Here is a 16,862-nt window from a genome sequence, read left to right as displayed (position 1 = left end):
TTTAAAAAAAAAACACAATTTCAAAATATCAGTATAGTAAATATATACGACTTTCTGATGCATGGGACTCTATTTCATAGTCACAGAGGTCACTTTTGTTGATATTCTTCTACCACTGAAACACAGAAAGAGTAATGTGGCAATAGCTCCTTTTGGGAAAGAACCCTTCTTTTGTTAATATTGATCATTACATTTTCTCAAAGACATATACCCTTACATTTCATTTTGCATAGAGCAGTTTTGCTATATTTAAGCACTAAAGTGGGGGAATTAGAGCAATTGCTATTTCCTGCACTACACAAATACCTGTTCACTCATGTAATATGATATTCATTTTGATTATTTGACTATTTTGGCCAGGATTATCTGATGATAATAATTCTCCATTTTCTTTATTCTGTGTGTATATTTTATGAATTGAGCAATGAGCTCTATTATAGTTTGATAGCTCAAACTGTTAATATTAGTGTGTGTATTAGTCTGCTATTACCATGACAGTGCTGCATAACAAACCATCCACAATTCAGTGTCTTATAATGAAAGCATTTGTTTTTATCATTTACGGGTCCACGGACTAGCTTGCCTGCCTCTGTTCCAGGCTGCAGGTTGGCTATAGTTGGCTGTAAAGTTGAGTCTGGGTACAAGTCTGCTCCACATGAATCCACTTTTTCTTTGAACCAGCAGTTACTCAACACATGATATCTTAGTGGATCACAGGAGCACAAAGTCCTAGACAACAATAAAGACAAGAACAAAACATAAGCATGTTCAAGGCCTCTGACTGCTTCATGACCACTAATACTCATTCTAAAGCAAGTCGTAGGGCCAAGCTTAACATCAAGTGCACAGAAAAATATACTCTCCATTTTAGTGCAGTGCAAAGAGAGAGACTGAAGACAGAGGGACTGAAGAATTAAAAATCAGTCAAATAAGCTGGGCATGGTGGCATGCATCTGTAATCCCAGCTATTCAAGAGGCTGAGGTGGAAGGATTGTTTGACTCCAAGAATACAAGACCAGCCTGGGCATCATAGCAAGCCTCATCTAGAAGGAAGGAAGGAAGGAAGGAAGGAAGGAAGGAAGGAAGGAAGGAAGGAAGGAAGGAAGGGAGGGAGGGAGGGAGGGAGGGAGGGAGGGAGAGAGGGAGGGAGGGAGGGAGGGAGGGAGGGAGGAAGAGAGGGAGGGAGGGAGGGAGGGGAGAGATAGAAAGAAAGAAGAAAGAAAGAGGGAAAGAGAAAGAGAGAGAGGGAAAGGAAAGGAAAGGAAGAAGAAAGAAGGAGTGAGGGAGGAAGGGAGGAAGGGAGGGAGGTAGGAAAGGAAGGAAGGAAGGAAGGAGGGAAGGAAGGATCAGCCTATCTACCACTCAATCCATGGCAAACACATCAGTGATTTAAGGATACTTGTTTCGGGTTCCCTGGAATGCGGGTGTGCTGCCTTATGGCATTAGTCATAGCAGTGGTACTACATAATAAGTGTGTGTAATGGCATTCACTGTGCCCAAGTGCAATTGCCATCTTGCCCTTATGAACTTATTAGTAACAATTAATAAACAAGTAGTGATAAAATATATAGCTTGAATGTTTATAAATAACATTTAGTTTTTGAAGCTGATGTATTAATAGAATAATGCCCAGCAACAGCATTTTCCTGTCTACCTACCTCCAACTCTTCAGCACTCCTACCTGCAGCCCTCACTACAGCAATGTCCTTTCACCTGGTCTCATCTCCTTCAGTCCCGTTCCCTTACTTGTGAAATGCTGGTTCTGGATCAATTTTTAGATAAGACTTGATTAGCAAGTACATCCTGATTCTACCACTTGTTTGATTAAAAATCATTCAAATAGATCCCATTAACCACAGAACACAGTCTGACAGCCAAATTCTGTATAATCCAGCATTGGAGGCCCTCTATAGAAGACCCCATCGTGTTTTCCCAAATCCTAGTTCTCATTATTCTCCTTCACGTGCCCTGTTGTTTTCTCAGAGCTATGCTTGCCCATGCATATAATGTAAATTCTTGCCCATTTAGCTTTGGATCATAAGATTCTTTCAGACTGGAATTGCCAATGCCAATTCCATTTCTACATGGTTTTATTCTATTTATGCTTCAAGACCCAGATCCAAGTCACCTCCTGCTTGGAACAGTCGAGATCCTCGTAGCCCAAAGTAATCTTCATCTTTTTGCAAGATGTAAGACTTTTCTGCCTCTTTTACTGAATCTATCATTTTCTAAATTGTGTCATCATTATATATCTATGTCTTAGCACTACTAATGGACTATCATTTATCTTTTTCTACTTAAATACTAAATACAGTTTCTTGAATATTAAACAATATGTAGTAAATAAATGTATCAATCCATTCACACCCTCAGTCATTGTTCTTCTGTACTATGCATGCCAATAAGCTTAAGTGGTTTCCTTAAGTAAGAGTCAGTTCACACTGTAATCAAAGCTGCTCAAACTCCACAAACTCCAACTCTCTCTTTAGTTTGCAGGCCCCGTTCAGATGAGCAGAATCATTAGTCATGTGTGGTGAAGCACTGCGTATTGCTTACGTTTCAGAATAATTTTGTCCTAGATGCCCTCTGTGAATATATCAGGAACTGGGCCTTTGGAAGCATTTCAACTTCAGGAAATGTCTGACTGTGCAAATACTCTATGGTTTCACCTGACTTAGAAGCTATGGACAGGCCAAGCCTGACCTACTAAGTAATGTACCTGTAACAAAAATCACCCTGCACGTTTGCCATCCATTGGATTTACAGACAGAGTTGAGGAGAGCCTCCATTGTTCATGTTTCCTGCCAAGGTCTAAGTACAAAATCTTAGCGCCCCCTAATGTTGAAAGCAGTCCTTTCGCTGTGAGCAGAAAATGGAATGAGGAAAATAGACTGAAGGCCAAACCCAGTGAAGTTTAACTCTGGAACTAGCCATGACCTATGTTTGTGTAGAATGCAAGCTTTACAGACACGACTTTCAGCACCAATTTAATCCCTATTCCTACTAGGGTTATTCTGAGCTTATTTCATCCTCACCATTGCTTTCAAAATTGTCAATAAATTGTTCATCCCTTTATGCTCTTCTTAAATCACTTCTGAGCTATCTGCTTAGGCCATGGAGTAGACAAAACTAAATCTTATGTTCTGAGGATTTTTTTTTTTTGTATTCTTTTATGGTAGACCGTGTAATCGTCTTGAGATTATTCTTTATCTCTGCTTTGTAGTTTTATTCTGAATTATAAAATTTTTATCTCAAAGAAGGCCTTTTTCTTCTGTAAAGATTTTTTCCTTTAGCTTCTCGTGTTTTGGAAAAGAAAAAGTTAAATATAGAGTGTGGCTGAATATAAACTGGACTGCAGTGTTAAATGCCTCTCAGCCTCTTTCTATCACACTGTGTAAATACAAGATTTCTTGGCAGCAATTTTCTTGGTGTGTTGGGTAAATTCTTCATAAATTCAGTTTTCAGTCTGACAGTGTTCATAAAAGCGGAACATAAAAGTAAAACATATGCACATTTTCTACCAGTTTTATTATGCAAAATACTTGATTTTGTATAAAATTGAATTTTTCTAGGCTACGAAAATCTTCAATAAATCACATCAGCAATCCCCAAAACGTATATAGAACCCCACGTGTTTTCCTACTTCTTTCAGCAACTCTGAGTAAGAAGGAGACACCTGAAGGCTCTACTATGGAAGCAAAGAGCGAGGGAGGGAAAGATGGAGGGAGGGAGGGAAAGACAGAGGGAGGGAGGGGGGAGGGAGGGACGGGGAGGGGTGGGGAGAAGGAAGGAAGAAAAGAAAGGAGGGAGGGAGGAAAGGAGGGAGCCCAGGAGGGAATGATCTGATCATGTTCTCAGAGTGTGACAGAAAATGGAAACTATGTTCTTTTTAAAAACACTCCATGTACAATGTAAGGTCTGTTCTGTTTGGTCTGCATAGTGATGTGTCTTTGTTTTAATGCAGGGCCTCAGCAAGGATGTGGTGGTTATCTGACAGCCTTGAATAATACCTTTGCCTCTCCTGATTCTGATTCGAATGGACTATATGACAAGAATTTAAACTGTGTATGGATCATAATTGCACCTGTAAACAAAGTAATTCACCTCACCTTCAATACATTTGCTCTGGAGGCAGCAAGTACTGGGCAAAGATGCCTTTATGATTATGTAAAGGTAAGCCTGGTTTGTTTTTTTAACAGAGTCTACTCATCCCAGACTCTAATATAGTGTATTCCAGTTTATATCATTACAGGAAGTCCTGAAAATTGTGAGTACAGGTACTACTGCTTTTGGAAATGACCTATACTTCAGTGATGCAACATTTAATATTATAGATGCTCTAGTTTCATATCAAATTAATCTTGAATATGGGTGACTCAGATATTTTGTGTGACTGGCTTCTAACATTAGCATTTAAATCTCCTGTTCATCAGTGTCTTGCAAGAGACAATCTACGGGAAGGCTGGTTTTCTGGAGAGAGATACTCAAAGGACCTTTGGCAAACCCTGAAATAAACAATGTCAGTGACGCAAATAATCACCTCTTAATTTGTCTATTTCTTAGGCTTATAGATTTGCTTATCATATTATGTTTAGATATGAAAATGGTTCTGAAATCCCATTAAAAGTAAATCAAGGCTGGGCACAGTGGCTCACGCCTGTAATTCCAGCACTTTGGGAGGCCAAGGCAGGCAGATCACTTGAGGCCAGGAATTTGAGGCCAGCCTAGCCAACATGGTGAAACCCTGTCTCTACTAAAAATACAAAAAGTTAGCTGGGCATGGTGGCGGGTGCCTGTAATCCCAGCTACTCGGGAGGCTGAGGCAGGAGAATCATTTGAACCTGGGAGGTGGAGGTTGCAGTGAGCTGAGATCTCGCCACTGCACTCCAGGATGGGTGACAGAGCAAGATTCCATCTCAAAATAAATAAATAAATAAATAAAATAAGAAAGTAAATCAAGAAACTTCTGTTCAATTTTTAATGACTCTTTAATATTAAATTATTATACCTATTAGGTTATATGGGTTCAGATTACAAGTGTTAAGTAGCATCAATCAATGTTTACTACTGCACTCTCAGGGGAAAAATAAAAAGTATGGCAAGATTTCTATTTATGAGGAGCTTAAGTCTCATCAGAAAATTATGGGATGACACATGCAAATGAAGAATGCACAGTTCAGGAGAGTCAGCATTTAAGCGCTAATGAATGCATTTGACGCAGGCTTAAAGCAATGTGCAAGCTTAAAAGGAAAGAAAGTTCATGAAGCTCTGGCATGATCAAGAAAGACTTGATAGAGCGAGGGAAAACTTAGGAGAGAATTCAGGCAAGGTGAACATTTTCAAAAAGTCGTAGAACTTGATATGTGCATGTTCTCGAACGAGTAAAGAGGCTGGCTGTATTGAAGCTGAATAGTGCTAAAGAGTAGCAAGAAATAAGATGGCCTATGTAAAGAAATACCAAGATTACAAAGGACCCTGAAAGTCAGACTAATGACTTTAGACTTTGTGTGGCTGAAAATAAGGAGTGGTTGAAGGTTTTCCAATGAGTGATGTGATAAGAGCAGTAGCTAGGGAAGACTAACCTGAAATCAGTAACTGTGGGAACTGGAAGGAGAGGAGGCTGGGAGGGCTCCAGAGAGAGATCCCTCCTAGGTGAGGAGGTGGATCAGGGGTGCAGCCATGACGGCAATGGCAAGAGGGGTGCAAGATAAACTTAAGTTCTAGCATTGCAATAAACTTTAAAGAAAATTATTTTAAAAGAAAAGGAAGGAAAATGTGTGGAGGGAATACCCATTTGAGCACTTAATTATATGCTTATGTTTTTACTCTGAAAAGGGCTAAGGTTGAGAGACCAGAAAAATAACAGTGTGGTTTTGGTGAGAGCAAAACAGACAAGTGACTCTGCAGTGGGCAGAGAATGGAATGGGGCTCCAGTGAGAAGACAGCTCCATGAAGAGAGAGGATGCAGCAAAGGGCCTTGGTTCCATCAGGAGAAAGGATGCTTTCTTAGAGGGAGTCTGTATGGATTCCAGAGTCAGGCTCTCAGCTCCAGGAAAGGTATCCAAGGAGGCAGTTGGAGAAGGCAAAAGGGGCAGGAAAAGAAACAGATGTGTCATGAAAAAATAAATGTGAAGACCAAGAAGAGTGTAGTATCCCTGAAGTCAAGGGGCAGGAGGATTCTTTTACAAGGCATGGAGGGTCAATACAATTAAATTGTAAAGTAGAGGCCAAGAAAGGAAAAGATGAAGAACAGCCTCATTGCTCTGGATGAGAACCATTTTAATAAAGTGTTGGCACAGAAGCTGGATCAGAGGAGTTCATGAAAGACTAAAGATAGCAAGGGATGTCAATTCCGGTTGAATTCTCCTTTCCTAAAATGAGACCTGGCTGGCCGGGTGTGGTGACTCAACATCTGTAATCTCAGCACTTTGGGAGGCAGAGGTCGGCAGATTGCTTGAGCTCAGAAATTTGAGACGAGCCCTGGCAACATAGTGAGACCCTGTCTCTACAAAAAATACAAAAAAAATTATCTGGGTGTGGTGGTGTGCACCTATGGTACCAGCTTCTCGGGAGACTGAGGTGGAAGGATCCCCTGGACCCAGGAGGTAGAAGCTGCAGTGAGTCGTAATTACATCACTGCACTCCAGCCCAGGCAACAGAGTAAGATGCTTTCGGGAGAAAAAAAAAAAAGACTGGGAGAGACCAAAATGAGTAGAGCAGTCCTAAAGCTGAATTCAAAACTGTTGAGAGCTCCCCTGGTTTTACAGAAAGGTAATAAGGTTTAGAGACAGATAGTATGAGAACTGTAACCCAATTTTGCTGTCAGACAAATTTCCTAATCTTCCTGATTCCTCATCACTTCATCTGTTTTTCTTTAAATCACATAATAGTACCTAACGTGAAAGGCAGTTTTGAGGATTAAAATTATGTGTACTAGAGTGTTTAGCACTGTACCTGACATAAATTGTAAACAAATTTACCTCCCTTTTTTTCCTGCCTTGGAGTAATTCCAAATAGACATGGACACTATGGAATTTCTTTTTCTTAAAAACTAAAAATAATGGATTTGCATATAAAATTACAATTTTAAATTCTTATGGAATGTTTTGAGTATGGCCCTGCTAGAAGAGTTGATTGGATTTACTATCAAGATCCATTTTTATGGAGTGTGATTTGATAATGTCATCAAAACAGCTTGTCATTTTCTGAATTTCTGCAATTCATTCAGGTCAGAAACTGCAATATCAAAAACAAGGAGCTATTTTCTTGCTTCAAAATAAAATATCGTTTTTTTCAAATAAATTCTGTTCAGAACTATTCTTGTTTTCCCCCTTGGAAAAGCAATTTCCTTCAATTGGCAACATTTCCAACTACCAGTTAACTGGCAGATCAAAGAATAGCCCTTGGAATGTGGAGTGTGGAGCTTTCTTTATTAAAGAGATTTTTCTGTGATAAATGGGACATTTGATTCCTTTTAGATTTTTTTAGAGATTATAATCAAATCACTTATTAGAAAAGCTAATTTAACTGAACTCTGTGTTAGCTATACAAGTAAAATCATACCAATTCCATTATTCATTCATAATTCCATCATGATTGTTTGTGAAAGGGTTGACTTGGAGAGTGATTACAGTAACTGAATCACCTAGTGAATTGTACATGTCCCTGAGCAGTCTCTGTCGAAGTCCACATCGTATCCATTGCAGAAGGAGTTAGTTGGTAAGGGTATGTGCCAGACCCTGTGCCAGCATCTGTGTAGAAGACTAACATGTAAGCAAATAATATACATTTAAATAATTACATTTAAAATACAAATAAAATACATTTAAATAATGGACATTTTTGTCACGTTGTGTAACATGTTGTATAACATGACCAAGATCATAAATAGAAACAACATAGAAGGGCAGAGCAGAAGAGGCTCTGATTGGCTGTGTTTTGGGGTTCAGGAGAGGCTTTCTAGAGGGGGATGGCTGAGCTGGGATTTACAGAATGAAGAGAAGCTCACTCCTTTTTGTTATCCTTTACAAAATTGAGAGGAGCATGAACCTAGCTGACTTTTTCTGCCAGGAAATATGGAACCAGCAGAGAGATGTCCTCATCCTAACATTGCCCGGTTTTTCCTCAACCCCACCAGTGTCCCTTTTCTTTCTCTTTTTCTTTTTTTATTGAGATGAAATTTCTCTCTTGTCACCCAGGCTCAAGTGCGATGGTGCGACATTGGCTCACTGCAACCTCTGCCTCCTGAGTTCTTCTCCTGCCCCAGCCTCCCAAGTTGCTGGGATCACAGACATGCGCCACTATGCCCAGCTAATTTTTGTATTTTTATTAGAGACGGGGTTTCACCATGTTGGCCAGGCTGGTCTCAAACTCCTGACCTCAGGCGATCCACCTACCTTGGCCTCCCAAAGTGCTGGAATTACAGGTGTCACTGCCCCTTTTCATAGCCAATATTCTGTAATGCTTCCTTTCCCACCTGAAGTGAATGTCATCTATGGTATAACCTACCCATAATGTAATTTCAAAAAATCACTATACTGCTGGGCGCAGTGGCTCACTCCTATAATCCCAGCACTTTGGGAGGCTGAGGCAGGCAGATCACCTGAGGTCAGGAGTTTGAGACCAGCCTGACCAATATGGTGAAAACCCGTCTCTACTAAAAATACAAAAATTAGCCGGGCATGGTGGCGGGTGCCTGTAATCTCAGCTACTCAGGAGGCTGAGGCAGGGGAATCGCTTGAACCCAGGAGGCAGAGGTTGCAGTGAGCCAAGATCAAGTCATTGCACTCCAGCCTGGGGGACAGAGCAAGACTCCATCTCAAAAAAAAAAAAAAAAAAAAAAAATCACTATCCTATCCTAAAGGCAATGAAAAGGAGCAATAAAAGGAAAGTATATAAAATAGTGTGTCTTCGCATATGTAAATACTCTAACACTGCTACACAAAGTCACATAATAAAATAGATTCCTTTTATATATAGAATGGTGGTGAATAAAAAGTATAAATTTAAACAAATACGGGGGGGTTGTATTTTCAGCCCACATGCCAATAGCAGCATCACCATCTGCAACGTGAGTTTCCTAAATGGTGGAAAAACTCAAACATTTCTAAACCAAAGTATAGTCTTCCCTCAGCTTACACAATAATTGCATTTCTGGAAATTTGGTGCATATCAAAACTATGCAAAAATATTTTTGTGTTTATATATAAAATGGATTTAGGTTCTGGGATCAAATAATTATAAACAAGTTTTTGGGTTTTTTTAACACAAATGTCTGACAGGACATTCAAAAGTTATGTGGGACATAAGTTTTCACTTTGCGAAGCTGTCCTGTGAATTACTAAATGTCCGTTATAGCCCCAAATTATAGTGATGACCCAAAATCCACCACACTTGTGCAAAGCACTCCCTCCGGGGTGGTACTGACCTCACTGAGAAGGTCTAACTTAATGCACCAGGCTTAACCATTCAGTCTGTGTCAGACACCGGAGCTGGGGAGGGGCTGTCCATCTTTGGGGAGAGGATCAGCGGTCTATGGAAGGCACCACGTTCCTAACCACATGAGGTCATGCCTACTACTCATTCATTCTTTCATTCAATCGGTGTTAATTAGCATACCTACTCTATTCTAGACATTGCTCCAAGAACTAGAAAAGAACATTGAGATTTTAGAAAACAATACTAGGAAAACTCCTTCTCTTGTAGAGCTGATTCTAATCATTGCTTCTTTGTGGCTTTTTCCCAGACATCTGGAACTAGTATAACTTTTTTTCTCCAGAAGATTCTGAAATGGGTCAGAGTTTAGCCCCAAACCCAAAAAGTCACTCTCTATTCTTCTTCCCATACTAAATTATGCCCTGGAGTGTTGCCCAGCAGACCCCAGCAGAGGTTCTGCCATAAGATCAAAGAAGTCATGAAGATACTCTAAGATTCTGCTCCCAGGAAGAATATCAAAATCCTCTTGTGATCAAATTCCCAGGGAAAGATTCAAAGATAAAGTCCTAAGGATATTACTGTATGAAATTATTACATTTGAAAAGAATTATAGTCCAGTATCAAAGTCTAATGTGCTTGTGCATTAAAAGTTCATAGAAATTAAAATCTGAAAATTTTCTTTCCCAGTTTTTGTAACTGCTTAACTAAATAGCTGGGTGAAGTGTGGGATTTTGCCATGGTTGTAGCAGAGCCTGCCTGCCACTAAATTATTTGTACAATGCCTTCAGGATCTTTAGCAGATTCTAAAACTATCAGAGTTCTAAAAGTCGAGAAAATATAACACTCTTCTCAGCACTTACCCACATCCACAAGACTTAGAACGTAATTCAAGCTCCACGTCCATCGCTGTTGTGCCAGGAAATGTATGCTCCCAGAATGCGGCCCGTAGCTGCTTATCATGGTGTGGATCCTAAAGGCACCATTTATATCCCAGGCACCATTTATATCCCAGTTTATATATGATTCCCCCTCTTCATCATTGGATAGGGGACCCCGCAACGCACTGTAGGGCAACCTGGCAAAAGTCTGTAGTGGAGATTTAGTGTTATCAGAGAACAAGACAGCAGATAGAGATCTTGGGCTTGACGCACAGGAGTTTAGAGCCTCCTATGTCAGTTATCCCGAGGCCACAAGCTATTTCAACTCACCTAGGAGAAATCTTACTGTGGCAATGAATGAACTAACACAAGACCAGCTTGGGGCCAGGCATATATGTCATTTCCTTCCATCCAGCCCTGGCTTCTGCCTCCTACCTTCCTTCACATTTACCAGTTATCCGTGTAAAACCCAAATCCGATCTTACATCATGTAGGATCAGATCCAGACTCCTTGGATGAAATGTATGAACTTCACAGCTTTGTTTGTTGGACTTCGTCATTTCTCCTGTTCTCTCACCCTAGCCTCCAGTCCCAGTGAAGGGGGTCAGAAGCTGTTGACACATGCCATGCATTTCACACTTCCATGGCCTGGCATTTATGTCTGTCTGACTGGGATAACCTTCCTGTTTTGTAGGTCTGGAAGGTTTTTTTGTTTTGTTTTGTTTTGTTTTGAGACAGAGTTTTGCTCTTCTTGCCCAAGCTGGAGTGCAGTGGTGCAATCTCGGCTCACTGCAACCTCTGCCTCCCAGGTTCAAGCAATTCTCCTGCCTCAGCCTCCCGAGTAGCTGGGATTACAGGCGTGCACCACCATGTCTGGCTAATTTTGTATTTTTAAGAGAGATGGGGTTTCTCCATGTTGGTCAGACTGGTCTCTAACTCTCGACCTCAGGTCACCCACCTGCCTTGGCCTCCCAAAGTGGTGGGATTACAGGCATCAGCCACTGCGCACGGCAGGTCTGGAAGGTCTGTACTTACATTTAAGGGCCAACAAATATCTGTCTCCATCAAGTGGGTTCTCATGATACACTCCCATTCTTTTATTGTAGCACTTATTTTTCTCTATTTTGTATATAATTTATAAACACACATATTTATGTGTATATATATATAGTATATGTGCTTATATACACAAATATATGTATTTTTATATTTAATTTGTAGACCTTTACTCTCCTTTGTTCATGAGAGAGTCTTATGTCTTGAAGGTCTAGAAAGGGCTTTATACTTCCTCGTATGCATAGGATCTAGCACAGAGGCCTGGCTCACAGGTCCCAGAATAAAAATGCTTGCTAATATAAATGTGATCATAAAGACAGCAATGATTATTATGAAATTTTAACTTGTTTACCAGAAAAAGTGCATAACCTAAAACTTGGCAAATGTGTTCTTCCATGAAACAAAGGGGTGAAGATTAGGAAATGCGAGTTTCATCTGATTCTGAAGTAACTAAAATCATGTTTCAGTTGGAAAGACAGTGCCATCTAGTGGTGCATTTCTTTTTCTTTTGCAATGACGGGTTTTTTTCATTCCTGTCTTATATAATCCTAGCGCTTTAGAATAATGTCAGTGGTCATGGTCTTGGCTGTTCTGAGGCCTTGAATACATCATAGCTCTGTTATGAATTTAATATTTGGAGTTAGATACACACAGATATTCATTTTAAAAATACAATGAAGATACTCAGAAGACAATGTTTTCTAGTTATGTGTTTGAGAGAAATCCAAGCACCCACTATTTCAATGGATGTTTCTAGAAGGATGCCATGGCTCGAAATTGTCCTGGGTGCTGGCAACACTGCAATGAAGAAGTCAGACAGAGTCTCCATCTCCCCACCCGTGGGACTTACATCCTTGTTGGGAAAGAGACCGGACAAAGCAAATAAAGAATAAATAAGATCAGTTTTGATTATAATAGGAAAATAAAACAGGATGACGCTGGGGGAGGGCAACATTCAATAGCATTGGCTTCTCTGAGGAGATGACATGTGAGGTGAGGGCCCATGACAGGGAGTCGTTAGCTGTGCGGACTCAGCTTCAGCTGAAGAAGGAAGAGCCGCAGGAGCAGGGCCGTGGGCAGTCCTCCTCCTGGGATGAAGGTAGTGCAGCCAGTCATGAGGTGCGGGTGGCCTAGGAAGGAGGCACAAGCCAGAGCAGCTGGGGCTTGCAGACCGTGGGAAGGAGCTGGAATTTTACTTTAGGTGCAACGGGGATCTGCCGGAGCATTTTAGACAGAGCAGGAGCATCACCTCGTTGGAGTTTGAAGACATGCAGACAGTTCAGTGGAGAACACTATGGCTGCTCGGGAATTAGGTCTATTAAGATGTTTCAGTGGGAACAGGTGAAGGACGATGGTGGTCACCTGGAGATGGAGCCGTCTGGGATATATTTTGAAGGTAGAATGGAGTGGTTGTGGAGTGAAGAGAGAGAGAGAGGAATCAGAGATGACTAAAGTTGTAGGCTTGAAACATTGAGGTCAAGATGGCTCAGGGAAAACAGTTTTGGGAGGGCTAGTGGGACAGAGGAATCAAAGCACTTGCTTATTTATTAGATTTTTATTGAGTTCCTCTCATGTGCAGACACTTTTCTAAAAACTGGGAACATGGCAGTGAGGAGAAAAGAAATCTGTGCATTCATGGAACTTGTATTCTCTTCAGAGGGAAAGACAATGAAATAAGCAAGTTTAGCCTGGACAACATAACAAGACCCCATTTCTAAAAATTTTTTTAATTAGCTAGGCATGGTGGTGTGCACCTGTAGTCCCAGGTACTTGGGAGGCTGAGGTGGGAGGATCACTTGAGCCCAGAAGTTCAAGGTTGCAGTGAGCTGTGTTTGCAGCACTGCACTCCAGCCTGGGCAACAGAGTGAGACCTTGTATCAAAAAAAAACAACTAAATATGTAGTATATAGAAGAAGATAACACTTGTGTGGAGAAAAATCAAGCGAGAAAGGAAATGGGAATGTTGGGAGAGTTTGCATCGGGAAGGCCTTATTGAGTTGGGGATATCTTTTTTTTTTTTTTTTTTTTGAGACAGTATTGCACTGTCACCCAGGCTGGAGTGCAGTGGCATCATCTCAGTTCACTGTAACCTCCACCTCCTAGATTCAAGCGATTCTCCTGCCTCAGCCTCCCGAGTAGCTGGGATTACAGGCGTGTACTACCACGCCCGGCCGAGTTGGGGATATGTGAGTAAAGACCTGAAGGAACGTATGAGGACAAATTATGTGGATATACAGGGAAGAGCATTCCAGGCAAAGCGAACAGCAAATGCCATACCCAAGAAGTAAAAGCATGCCTGGTTTGGCTCAAGACATCGAATGAACAAAGTGGAGATAATAAGAAATTAGATCAGAAAGGTGAGGGGTGGGAGAGGAGAGAAGGCCATTGTGATGGCTTTGGCTGTTCTGTTGAGTGGATGGGAAGCAGATAGGAGGGTTTCAGCAGAGCAGTGACCTGGTCTGACTTACATTTTAACAGTATCCTCTGGCTGACATTTTGAGAATAGACGAAAGAGGAACAAGAGCAGAATCAGAGGCTTCCTAGGAGGCTCCAGTGATCGTCTAGGCAAGAGATCAGAGCAGCTGGGGCCAGAGTCTTAGTAAGTGTGGAGATTAAGGTAGCAGTGGGTGAGCGGACTCTCATAACATTCTTTTTAAAATCATATATTACTTTCCCAAAGAGGAAAAAAATGTTAGACATCATACCAGGTTTTTACTGAAAGTCATAATATAATCAATCCAATTATAATTCTGTTCCTAAGTTACAACCACCTCTAAGAACATCAATGTAAAATGTTTAATCGTGACCTACTGTGACTTCACATCCAATTTAGTGTGAAATATGCAACTTTTTTGTAAATAATGGAGAAGTAATGAATTGTTTTTCTTCTCAGTTATACGATGGGGATAGTGAAAATGTGAACTTGGCTGGAACGTTCTGTGGTTCCACTGTACCTGCTCCTTTTATGTCTTCTGGTAACTTCCTTACGGTTCAATTCGTCAGTGATTTGATATTAGAAAGGGAAGGATTTAATGCTACATACACCATCATGGACAGTGAGTAAATAGAAGCATTTTTATAAGTTATGAAATACACATGTATTTATGCACTGAAAAGAATGCCCCGCTTATTATATCGAAATTTCAATGTTAATTACTAAACTCAATGTCAATTACTATCTAAACTCAATGTCAATTGCTAAACACCATGTTAATTACTCTATGTTTAATCTGTGGTACAAATTTGATACAATCTTTAGTCAAGGATATAAACCTTGAATTCTTAATAGAGTGATGAAAATATAGCTCCTCTGGGGTGGGAGGCAGGGAAGACAGAATTTTAAAGATTGCCTGAGATGCGGCATGAATAAAATGTCTCCTGTGTTGCTTTTTCTTCCCTCCCCAGTGCCTTGTGGTGGAATATACAATGCAACTTGGACCCCACAAAATATTTCATCACCCAATTCATTAGACCCAGATGTCCCATTTTCCACCTGTACTTGGGTCATTGACGCCCCTCCACATCAGCAGGTCAAGATAACTGTGTGGGCGTTACAGCTGACCTCGCAAGACTGCACGCAGAATTACTTAGAGCTTCAGGACTCACCACAGGTAACAATTATAAGATGAATGACTGTCGCATCTAGTGACCTTTTCACCAGTATTTGCAAAATACTTGAAGTAATAAAGCCATAATTAAATAATTTTCTAAGTTAGTTCCAGCTTAATATGTTTTTCATCTGTACACAAAGCCCTCCAATCAGGTGTCGAGAAACTTGAACTTGGTCCTGTAGGTCCAGAGCTCTCAAAGCTTCATGTGCCTAAGAATGCATTAAGATGCATCTTAAAAGTGCGTCCTCCCTGGCCCACCCTCAGAGACTGAATCCCCATTTATCTGAATTTTTGACAAACACCTCTGGTGTTTTGGTGCCAATACCAGAGCTCCACGGACCATGCTTGGAGAAATACTTATAGTTAGTGGGATTTACGTATAGGTTGAATTGAAAGGGTCAATACAGAACACAAGAGAATCAGTAAAGAGGCTGTTTGGCACTAGTCTCACAGGTCATAAAAGGCTGGGCATGGTGGCTCACGCTTGTAATCCCAGCACTTTGGGAGGCTGAGGCTGGTGGATTACCTGAGGTCAGGAGTTCAAGACCAGCCTGGCCAACGTGGTGAAACCCTGTCTCTACTAAAAATACAAACAATTAGCCAGGTACAGTGGTGTGCACCTATAATCCCAGTTACTTGGGAAACTGAAGCAGAAGAATCGTTTGAACCTGGAACCTGGGAGGCGGATGTTGCAGTGAGCCAAGATCGTGCCACTGCTCTCCAGCCTGGGCAACAGAGCAAGACTTCATCTCAACAACAAAAAGCCACTTTGAACTTTAAAAAATGCTGAGTCTGTATTTCCTCTGGAATAAGATGTTGAGGATACAGTTGGACACAAAGTGGGATGTTGACCAAAGGCCCAAAGATTTTTGTGAATCATCATTATCATGATAGGTAATTGAAATAATGAGAAGAATGAGATTATCTGGGAAAATATGTAAAGGGAGTGGCCATGAACTGAGGATGGATACCGGGAGAACATCTGAGAATACCTGGATTGTCTTTCTGCAGTTTGGGGAGCAACTAACCCTCCCCAGTTCATTCCAGTAAAAATGTCATGGTCAAAGCCCCGTATGCTGAACTAGTAGAGTCCCATCTGTCGTCTTCTGAGTTTTCAAGGTCCTCTTCATTATAAATCTGGGGTCCCCTGCTTCTCACGTGGTCTTGCTAGGGAGAGAAAAGTCCAGTTTGTCTGACTCCAGTGTGGAGAGGTGTGAGATGTGCTGGCGGCTGAACAGGCCCTGGACTTGCTGAGTTTTGTGCAAAGCATAGACACTGAGATGAGCTCCCAAGGTGGACAAGATGCTAGATTATCGTTATTCTGTTGGTAATTGTTTTCAGGACAAAATCCCTATTACCCAGTGGTACCCTAGAGGACTTAGAGTCAAGTGGAACAAGGCCCTTTGGGTGAAAGCTCTTTCAATTTCCCCCAGCTTCATGAAGCTAAGACAATGGGGATCAGGGTGGACCACTAAGTGGGGCACAGAATGGCACTTTCAGGGCACGAGGCACCAGCTGGAACATAACAGCAGCTGGAGCAGCCTCGAGTAAGACCCAGTGTTTGTCATGACTGAATAATGTTTTCCACTGAATGAATACAGGAAACAATAAAGGGTTTCAGACTGGGTAGGTAGGGAGGAAAGACAAACAATGACGGATGAGCCCCGAGAAACTGGGATTCTCAGGGTATCCAAGAGTAGACAGAGCTGCCCTAATTGGCAGATCATGAAGGAATGATATGTAGGGTGGTTACAGAGGATGTACGGTGGTTAGCTGGCACTGGAGATGAACAGATGCAGAGATGGAAGTCACTGGGGTTAAGAAATACAAAGTGAAGCTGTTTAATGGCTTGTCTGTAAAAACACCGAAACCTCTAAAGGGT

The 16,862-nt window shown here is 41.2% G+C and overlaps 1 protein-coding gene across 1 annotated transcript in view; it reads left to right on the top strand.

Annotated features, from left to right (window-relative positions):
* CUBN (cubilin) overlaps positions 1 to 16,862 on the top strand; it is a 309,569-nt gene that overhangs the window by 278,809 nt on the left and 13,898 nt on the right. The window contains exons 60-62 of the mRNA XM_008002385.3: positions 3,965 to 4,173; positions 14,263 to 14,425; positions 14,775 to 14,980. Coding sequence (XP_008000576.3) covers positions 3,965 to 4,173; positions 14,263 to 14,425; positions 14,775 to 14,980 — 578 coding nt within the window. The remainder of the gene's footprint in view (positions 1 to 3,964; positions 4,174 to 14,262; positions 14,426 to 14,774; positions 14,981 to 16,862) is intronic.

The sequence above is a fragment of the Chlorocebus sabaeus genome, chromosome 9 (assembly GCF_047675955.1).
Source record: "Chlorocebus sabaeus isolate Y175 chromosome 9, mChlSab1.0.hap1, whole genome shotgun sequence".
NCBI classification, from domain to species: Eukaryota; Metazoa; Chordata; class Mammalia; order Primates; family Cercopithecidae; genus Chlorocebus; species Chlorocebus sabaeus.
The sequence above is the reverse complement of the archived record's forward strand: the minus strand, read 5'-3'. Positions and strand labels throughout refer to the sequence as shown.